The 9,906-nt window shown below is 38.4% G+C and overlaps 2 protein-coding genes across 4 annotated transcripts in view; one reads left to right on the top strand and one right to left on the bottom strand.

Moving 5' to 3' along the window:
• Positions 1–450: 450 nt before the first annotated feature.
• On the bottom strand, positions 451–2,864 carry METTL18 (methyltransferase 18, RPL3 N3(tau)-histidine). Of its 2 annotated transcripts, none has more exons than XM_061185735.1 (2): positions 2,700–2,864; positions 451–1,810 (listed from the first exon to the last, which is right to left on the bottom strand). In XM_061185735.1, exon 2 carries the CDS (start codon positions 1,597–1,599, stop codon positions 478–480), a length of 1,122 nt encoding a protein of 373 aa, XP_061041718.1. In that variant the 5' UTR covers positions 1,600–1,810; positions 2,700–2,864; the 3' UTR covers positions 451–477. The 2 variants fall into 2 exon arrangements, with proteins under 2 accessions (XP_061041718.1, XP_061041720.1); XM_061185737.1 differs by having other exon boundaries at positions 2,742–2,864.
• A 99-nt stretch (positions 2,865–2,963) lies between these two features.
• FIRRM (FIGNL1 interacting regulator of recombination and mitosis) overlaps positions 2,964–9,906 on the top strand; it is a 44,805-nt gene continuing 37,862 nt past the window's right edge. For both annotated transcript variants that reach the window (XM_061183121.1, XM_061183122.1), the window contains exons 1-4: positions 2,964–3,117; positions 6,904–6,943; positions 8,126–8,214; positions 9,793–9,897. In XM_061183121.1, coding sequence (XP_061039104.1) covers positions 3,007–3,117; positions 6,904–6,943; positions 8,126–8,214; positions 9,793–9,897 — 345 coding nt within the window. In that variant the 5' untranslated portion in view covers positions 2,964–3,006. The remainder of the gene's footprint in view (positions 3,118–6,903; positions 6,944–8,125; positions 8,215–9,792; positions 9,898–9,906) is intronic.

The raw sequence follows: 9,906 nt of genomic DNA, 5'->3' as shown, positions 1-9,906 counted from the left end.
AAAACAAAAACTTCTTCCTAGTTGCCCAAGGCCTTCAATCTAATATTCAGATTCACAATCATTTAGTGATGCATATGTATGTCTTTAGAATTAACAGCATGGTGATCGATCAGGCACTTCATGTGAACAGAAACTGACAAAGACTGGGAAGAAATTCAAACTTGAGGTAAGAAATGGCAGATTTTCCTGGGAACAAATTTATATGCCAAAGGTGGTAGAAAGGTCAAATAGAATGAAAGTGGAGAACAGAAACTTTCCCACAAAATGATTTCCTAGGAGATCTTTTCAAATACTGAGGAACACTATTTTTTCAGTCTCACCTAGCAAGTACAATGTCGCTAATATAGCTGGTCTCTTATTTGGATAAACAAAACTAAACAAACATCATAATTTCAGAAAAAAATAATAGCAAAGCAGAAATCAAACATTCAAAATAAGGTTTTGGTTGTTTATTTCACTTAGGACACTCAGTGGGCATTAACTGGGGTACTTAAAATTCATCTCAATTAGGAATCTCTTTAGTCCTTCATCAATTATTTCGAGTGTTCTCATCTCAAATACATTCCTTTCTTCAACAAACTTCTGAAAGAGATGAGTACCTCCACCCACACCAAAATAATGTGCTTTGCTGGCCAAAAGCACCCGTCCATTTTTATCTAACAATCTAAGGAATGTTTGGTGCAAAGGACCATAATAATCTGGATTGTAAATGGTTTCTGAGGTAAGAATGAGATCATACTTTTCAAAAAGTTTTTCACTGCTTAGTAAAAGCTTACAAAACTCAGACCACTCCCCAGAAAAGAACCGGAATTTACATAGTTCTTGTGCTACTTTTGATTTCCTGCACCTTTTCACATCTGGTTCGTTTACATCATTTTCTTCATCTTCCAAAGTGGAGTTAGCCACGACATTAGGTAAGGTTACTTCATCAATCACCACACTGTTATAATCTTGAAAATGAATTTCTTTGGCGCCTCCCTTGAATGCCATTATACCCAGCAACCCTGATCCACAACCAAGATCCAACACTTTTTTCCCAGCAAATTTCACTTTGGCCTTTGTAAAATATGCCAGGAGGTCAAAGGTACATTCCCAGATTTTTAAGCCTCCTTCATAAACACCTGTAATCAGATCAGAGTGAGAAGAAAAGCTTTTTGAAATGATGTTTTCTCCAGGGAAGTTCTCTTTCAACAAGATGGTTTTCACTACTGATATGTTCATATGCTGGAGACCTGGTAATGTTTCTATGACTTTATTTTCTAACACTTTCTTTAAATCTTTAGGCATAGCATGCTCTTTGGCAACTCTCAAGCAGGGCTGTTTTTCATGTGGCTCCAAGCTACCTGAACTGTTAGCTGCATTGAGTGACCTGTCTGTGTCTTGAGAGGGACCTGCATTTCCTGCTGACTTATGTTCCCACAAATGATCCTGAAGTAGGTCAAACTGTTCTGTAGAACATTTTTTGTCTCTATGTGTACCTTTTCGTCTTTCTGAGACTGAAGACTCTTTTGAGGAATCTAGGGCCAAGGCTCCATCTCCAAGGGATGTTAATTCATCTTCCAGATGGTCTTCTATAGTGAAATTAAATTGAAAAGTCATTCTCTCATAAAATGAACACAATCGTTAAACTCAAAGGAAGATTCTTCAACTTCTGGATAGAACTGATGACACACACGTAAACCTGCTTTCAATTATTCTGTTAGTTTTGCTGGAGGTCCATTTCTTTTTAGCTGCTTATATACAGTTACAAATATTCAGAGATATTTCCAAATGACTTTTAAGAGGTCTTTGCTCTTTTTTCAATTTAGCTCTGGAGAAAAAAAAAGGAAAATTGTTATTAAAAAGCAAAATGACACATTTTATGTAAATGTAATATTAAACAGTCCCCCGCTCCACCCCCAGCAGCTGCCTTTTCTATGAAAGCGGTGGAGGGACAGGGAGATAAAGAGACTTGGAAACACACACACCCTTCAGGTTTCAAAAGCTGAAGAGAATAAACCATAAAAACAAACAAAATAACAGCAGCAGCAACAACTAGAAATAACGTAAAGTCCAAAATTCTCAGGCAGGAAATGACAAGCCTAGCTATTTAGTGTGTTTCATCTGTCACGACCCTGCCCAAACATATTAACCTCCTAAACTGCCAGAATCTCTTCAGTCTGTTACCGTTTCAAGTAACAGGACTTCAAGATTGTATTTTGATAAATGAGCATCCCTTTAAAAACAGGAACAGGTATGCTCTGATGTGTGTAAATTCATTCAGATGACCTCACTACAAACATTTCGCGGAGACCAGCAACCCTAAGTGTACTGGGAGTGAGGTAACTGTGGAGTAATTAGTAAAGATTAGCTTGACACAGAATAAGGGCACTGAACTGTGCGGGGAGGTCCGTAGAAAATGGAAGCAACTTAATAAAGAGACTCTTCTCTGTATCTACTGTGCTAGACACTTAAAATATACCGTCTACTTCAATTTGCACAACAATTCTGGCAGGTGGGTCTTTATCCCCATTACATAGGATGTACAGAGTAGGGTCAACACATTAAATGCGTAGGAAGGCGCCTGTTTCTATCCCACTTCACCGCGGGCCTTGGAGTCATTTCTGGCTGTAGGTCCCAGGTCAAACCCGACACCAGATGTGCCACCTCAAAGCCCCAAGGGACGGAGTGTAGCAAATCTGGGGACTTCCGGCACTCACCTCCCCCAAAGCGTCTCAAAGCAACGTTACAGCGATCCAGACCTGGGGACACTAGCCCGCCAGCAGGTTCCCAGCTCCCGAGTACTCCGGCCAGACCCTCCGGACTGAAAGCGCGCACCAGTGAGTCGAGTCCTCCGCGGGCCAGACAAGCCCGGCTTTATTCCCAGTCCTGTGGGGCCCGGGCTCACTAAGGAAAGCGGCGCTCTTCCTCTCTATGGTTTTGGCTCGCAAGGCCTGCCGGGACGGTGGGAGTTTCCGGTCTTGGCTCTGGCGGGAGTGTTTCGAAGCTTTGGTCTTGGGCGACAGCATGTCTCAGGAGCGCGCTGTCCCGGCGAGCGCGGTTCCCCTGGAAGAATTAAGTAGCTGGCCGGAGGAGCTATGCCGCCGGGAACTGCCATCTGTCCTGCCTCGGCTCCTTATATCCTTCATTGTCACTTCCACCTGGAGAGGGGTGTGGGGCCTGTCTCCAGTCTTCTCTCCTGTCTCATCACACCCGCTGCCGGGCCGTGTTGGGTTCCTGTGGCTTCAACCCTCTCCTTTCTCTGTTGATGAGCGAGATGAGTAAGCGAGGGAAGGAAGGGCGAGCGAGAGCCGTGGGTGCCGAGACCGAAGGCATGCCTGGCTTTGGCATCCGAAGGACTCGCAGAGGTGTTCTGCCAGTGGTTTTGGCAGTGATGTGGCGTTTTCTGCCATTCCTCTGGGCCTTTGAGTTGCTCTGTACGTGCAGTTAAGCGTGAATACTTTTCCATGGGGCGGGGGGAGGCAAGGATTCAGGCTTGAGCTGTAAGGTGAGCTGGCTGGATGAAGTAGAGAGAGCGAGGTACTCTGAGCTCTCATCTCTAAAATGGGTGGTGAAAATGAATACCTTCCTCACTATTTTGAGAATCAAATTAAAGGACGTAGTTCTGACATGGTGCCAAGTCTGTAAGATGTTCAGTAAATGCAAATGTTCTTCCCCTCCCCTTTTTGAACCTCTTTCGGTTTATCGCTGGTGAGAAGGAGTTGCTTCCTTTGCTAATTGGCTTTCATCTGCTGGGTGTGAGGTACTTAATGTCTCCGTTGTCCAGATGCAGGCCATATAGTAGTCGAATCCCTTTTTGGTTTAAGTGTACCTGGAGTCCTAGCCCTTCATGTTAAGGGGTCATTTTTTTTTTTTTTTTAACAGCTTTGAGCACATAAAACTACGCTCAAACGAAAAAAAAAGACCTTCACTTGAGAGAGTCTGAACACTGCAAAAATAATTTTTTTTACAGCTAAAACCAAATTTAAATATTACGGTCACGTAGAAATCATTCACCTGGGCATTGGAAAAGTCCCACTTAGGTACCAAAGCGCTTTCTTAGTTATCGTGTAGATATGGAACTGCTGTCCTCAAGGATTTTTGATTTCGGTAGCAAATAGCCATCCTCCTCCTCAAAAAATTTTACTAGGTATAGAATATTATATGTACCAGGCAGAGTGTTAGGCTTCGGGGGAACAAAGATAAGAAACACGGTTCCTCTTTTTCTTGTCAAGCTTATAGGGGGATTTCAATAATTGAAAGTCAAGCTTGTTTATTTTTATTTTTTTATTTTTTATATATTTATTTATTTAGTTTTGGCTGCGTTTGGTCTTCGTTGCACATGGGCTTTCTCTAGTTGCCGCGAGCGGGGGCTACTCTTCGTTGCGGTGTGCACGCTTCTCATTGCAGTGGCTTCTCTTGTGGAGCACAGGCTCTAGGCGTGCAGGCTTCAGTAGTTGTGGCTCGCAGGCTCTAGAGCTCAGGCTCAGTAGTTGTGGCGCACGGGCTTCGTTGCTCCGCGGCGTGTGAGATCTTCCCGGACTGGGGCTCGAACCTGTGTCCCCTGCATTGGCAGGTGGATTCTTAACCACTGCACCACCAGGGAAGTCCCAAGCTTGTTTATTTACATCAAAAAAAAAAAAAAAAAAGTCAACATTCCCACCTGGTTTTGCATCTGAAACTTAAAATTCAAAAGAACCCAAACCTGTTCTTCCCCCAGTCTTCTTCATCTAAATAAATGGTTTTACAAGCCAAAACCTTCAGTCCTCTCTCTCTCTCTCACATCCAATCAGCAAGTCCTTTTGTTTCTGACCTCAGACTGTATCTTGAATCCAAATGCTTATCTCCATCCTGGTTGCTACCACTCTTTCAAACTTCCATAACCTCTCACCTGAACTATTGTTAATAGCTCCCTTGCTTCTACTCATGTCCTCTTATAATCCATTCTCCAAAAAAAGTTCACAGTGAAAAACATGTTATTTCCTTTTTAAACCACTCCCTCCACCCCAGTGGCTTCTTAACAAATTAGGAATAAAATCTAAACTTTTACCTTCAAGGCTCCTCATGTTCTAAGCCTTTTCCTCGCTTACCTAGCTCACTACATTCTGTCCACAAATATGTGAAGCTCACCTGCCTCAGGATCTTCATTTTTGCTGATCCTTCAGCGTAGTTTGTTCTTCTCTCAGCCTTTTGTCCGTCTCATTCAGGTCTCAGCTCAGATGTCACGTCAGCAAGCCATTTTCAGCGTCCTCAGTCTTAGGTGGTTCTCCCAAACCCAGTCTGTAATACTTATCTCATTGCCCTGTTCAGTTTTCTAAAAAGCAGAAGTAACCTTAATAGAAATTATCTTGTTTACTTTGTTTCCTTTTTACTTTTCCTCACAATACTGTAAAGTTCATAAAGGCAGGAATTTTGTTTTCTCCAGCACCTAGAATAGTGCCTGGCACATAGTAAGCATTCAGTGAAGGGCTAAACAATATTGTCATGTTTTAAAACTGCCTGAAAATCTCATTAGATAAATTTTTTTTCAGCTTTTGGTTTTACTTCAACACTTTTTCAACAAATGAAAGAAATTTTCAGTAACTCCATCACCCAAACGTAATTATTTTCATGTTTTGCATTTCACACGTTATTTTCCAGTCTTTTTTTGGGGGGGGGCCGCGCCGCTTGGCCTGCGGGATCTTAGTCCCCTGACAGGGATCAAACTTGTGCCCCCTGCTGTGGAAGCGCGGAGTCTGAACCACTGGACCGCCAGGGAAGTCCCTTATTTTCCAGTCTTTACCTGCATGTCTGCATAATCATAACTTATGTTTAATTTTGGAAGAGGCTAGAATTTTTTTGACCTTTACTGAAATTTATCCACGAGGCAAATTCTACTCTACTGAACTAAAATGAGTTAATGACTATATCTCATTTTGATTGCTGCTGTAAGATATGTATATGCAAAGTAAGATTTCAGAAAAAGAATCAGTTCCTGTATTACTGTGACGGAGTTATGGCTTATTCATTTTTCTTATTGACACATACTTTAATAATTCGTATATTTTTACAGGAAAACATTTCTAACAATTATTCTGAATGGTATAAAAGTATAGTTTATAATGTGATTAACATTTGTAATGAACATAGCATAATTTATTATGACATATTTGTAAGCTTCTATGTGCAGAAGAGTTTCTGTCTGATAAGGTGGTAAGATAGATATGCTAGTAACATGAAAAGAAGATAGGAGGTGATCAGTGACTTAAGACAGGTGCAAATAAAGTACTGTAGAAGTGCTGAGGAGGAAGAAATTTCTGTTTCAGAAACCAGAAACCCATGGATTATTATAGACTGTTTCTCATCTGTCAGAAATAAATCATAAGTACAAATAGTTTGAAAAGATAAGTTTATCCCTGAGCAATTTTGAAAACATTTCCTTAAAGTATTTTCATTATATTTCATTATACCTAGTAAACATTATATATATATATATTTTAATTTTATTTATTTATTTATTTATGGCTGTGTTGGGTCTTCGTTTCTGTGCGAGGGCTTTCTCTAGTTGCAGCAAGTGGGGGCCACTCTTCATCGCGGTGCGCGGGCCTCTCACTATCGCGGCCTCTCTTGTTGCAGAGCACAGGCTCCAGACGCGCAGGCTCAGCAATTGTGGCTCACGCGCCTAGTTGCTCCGTGGCATGTGGGATCTTCCTAGACCAGGGCTCGAACCCGTGTCCCCTGCATTGGCAGGCAGATTCTCAACCACTGCGCCACCAGGGAAGCCCAACATTATATTTTTTACAGCAAAATTAAGCCAGTAATTTGAGTCTAATTTCAATCTCTTACTGATCATTGCTTAAACTCCAAGAAGGGTCCTTTTAAAATCTGTTCTCAGTAGTGAATATCTTACTACTGTAATACTAGTATCTTCCTTAATTTTTTTACTCTATGTATCAGCATTCTGACAGTTGGATTGAGCATATTCGTAAGTAAAATTATCTTAATTGTATGATTACTTTGATGTATTTAAGGCCTGAGTCCCACATATCCCAGTTTCGTATTCCCTTTAAGTTTATTCTTCCTATTGTAGCGTTACAGCCTTTGTAATCTTCAGTTACTTAAAATGACCAAATTACTTCAAATTACAGTACTTAAAGTTTTAAATTCCGTTTTGGATAGATACCAAAAGTGTTCTGTTTGATAATGTGTGTATAAGCACATTGTAAAATTTAAATGTTAGTTGTTAAACTGGTTAGACTAATATAAAACATAATTTGCAGTCTACTTAATAACTTTCAGCCTCTTCACATGTTTAGTGTCAGTTAGAAAGTACTTTCTAAGTTACAAAAGGCCGATTGTTTAGGCGTGACAGATTTGTCATTTGGAAAAGTTGACTTTCTTCATCTGTCTTCATTAATCTTACTTGACGTAATTTATTTATTTAGCTAGGAGCAGAGGTAGAGAGTTAAGACTATCCTGCAGAATTTACTCATATATTTTGAGTTTTCTATTTACATTTCACTTGGTTGTGGAATATTTGTTTATAATCTTGAATCTGTGTGCTGCCTGTGGGGTCTGATTTTTTTAAGGAATAGTTACTTTTTATCCTGTGTATGAGAGTTGTACATATTCATTATAGAAAATTTGTAACATGCAGAAAAACAGAAAAGATAATAAAACAATCATTAATCTGAAATGTTTAAGATTTTGGCATAGGACCTTCTCATCTTGATTCTATATATTCCTGCCAGCCTATCTGTTATTCTTTGTATATACATGTTTATATATATTAAGATTGGAATTACACTATTTGGAAGTTTTTTCATTTTAGCTTAATGTATTGTGGACATTTTGTCATGGTTTTAAACAATCTCTAACAATCATTTTAATGATAGCAGATCCTATTCAGTAGATGTACCCACATCCATTAACTGATCTTCAGTTGCTGGACACATACATTGCTTTGTTTTGTTTTTTAAAATTTTTCTATTTTTTCAGGTTGTTTAATTGTTAATAGTTTCTCTACATAGAATATGGCATTTTGAAACTGTACAAAGCTTTTGATTGCTAGTACTTACATATTCTCGAATCTGGGAAAGGGTAGTGATCTTTGTTGGCTGACATGACTTAATATTGCTACAAAATATGTTACTATTTTCCTTTATAGAAATTCTGAAAATTATTGTAGAAATGTTTTTACCTCATATGAACCACCTGACATTGGAACAGACTTTCTTTTCACAAGTGCTGCCAAAGGTATAGTACTATTATTATCTTAATCAATTTACTTGTTATAAAGGCTGTTAAGATCTGGCCTCAGTTTTAGACCATTTATTCTTAATTTCTTAATGTATCACTTTTTTTTTTTTGGCTGCGCTGTGAGGCTTATGGGATCTTAGTTCCCTGACCAGAGATTGAACCCGGGCCCACAGTGGTGAAAGTGCTGAGTCGTAACCACTGGACTGCCAGGGAATTCCCAATGTATCACATATTTGAAATACAAATAAAATAGTTAAAAATAGATCTCATATGAGAATATGATGGTGTTAGTATGATTATTAGGTAATTAAAAAAACATTTTCAGAGAGTATGGATCCTTTACTAATTGAATTTACATTATTTGTAGTTGGTTTTAAATACTCTTGTATTTTAAAGCTATTCATTGAAAATTGGGATGGATGATGAAGTTAGTTAAGTCTCTTTATCTTCTCTGTAGAATTTATTAATAACTGTTAAATTTCATTGTATGGGAAAATGGAGCCAAAATTTATTAAAGAAGCCTTATGATAAAAATGGCTGGAAAATTGGTAAAATCAAGTAACTTAAAAGAAAATATCAGATTCACCAACTGCATTGTTACCTTTTAGATATATGTGGTATAACTTTTCTCTGAAAAGCAGAGTCGTAACTTTTTTTTTTAATTGTGGGAACTAAACATACTTTGGTGACAAAATGAAACTTTTTTTATGATAACTTATCTCTTACTGGAATGGATTTCTAAGTTTAGCTTTGAAACAAATAATTATCAGAACTCCTTTTACTCATATTCACTCGATTGTTCTCTATCTAAAAAGTTTCTTAAAATTTGTTGTTGACCGCCAAAAAAGGTCCCGCTAATATATAGATGAAAACGAGATGTTGAGTGTTAACAGGCTTATGGGGAGCAGCGCCCTCTTTAATTACAGTGTGCTGCTGACTGTGGTTATTCTTGTAGTGTAGTGTTCAGGCCATTTAACTTGTTTAGAGTATTAAGATCTTAGGTTGGCTAATGTTTCACAGACAAAAACACTTAGTTCTGAGGTCACGTACTATGTCTCTAACCCAGGAATAGTATTTTGAGTTGGTCAGAAAGGGGAACTGGTTAGAAAACAAGTGAATAGGTAATTCAGCACAAATTCATTACCACTACCAGAAAATATCCTTGTAAATGTTCACATGGATGTTGATTGGTTAAGATCATCATCTTTTATTTATTTAAGTGTAAGAGTAGCACTTTTGTTACATCACCAAAAAATGAACTTTGATCTTTTTTTATGGATGTTATTAAGTAGATTCAAATCACAGAAGTGGAAGACAAATCAATTTTTGTTGGAGGTTTTTTTTTTTTAAGGAGATTCTATTGTAGAAAAATAGTATACAAAAAATAGAAATACTATAGAAACACTATATAAAATATATATTTTATTAACTTTATTAGGTACAGTTGTTACACTAGACAATATCCCTTGGCTGTTAATAATGCAAAATCAAATCTAATTTGTTTCTTTGAAGATATGCCTTTCCTTTTTTAGTGACTTCTGTTACTACTATTTATGACCTGCTTTGCTTTCACAGACTGTGAGATTATTTGATGACATGATGTATGAGTTAACCAGTCAAGCCAGAGGACTATCAAGCCAAAATTTAGAAATCCAGACCACTCTAAGAAATATTTTACAGGTATGTCAA

This window comes from Eubalaena glacialis, chromosome 3 (genome assembly GCF_028564815.1).
Source record: "Eubalaena glacialis isolate mEubGla1 chromosome 3, mEubGla1.1.hap2.+ XY, whole genome shotgun sequence".
Lineage (NCBI taxonomy): Eukaryota > Metazoa > Chordata > Mammalia > Artiodactyla > Balaenidae > Eubalaena > Eubalaena glacialis.
The sequence above is the reverse complement of the archived record's forward strand: the minus strand, read 5'-3'. Positions and strand labels throughout refer to the sequence as shown.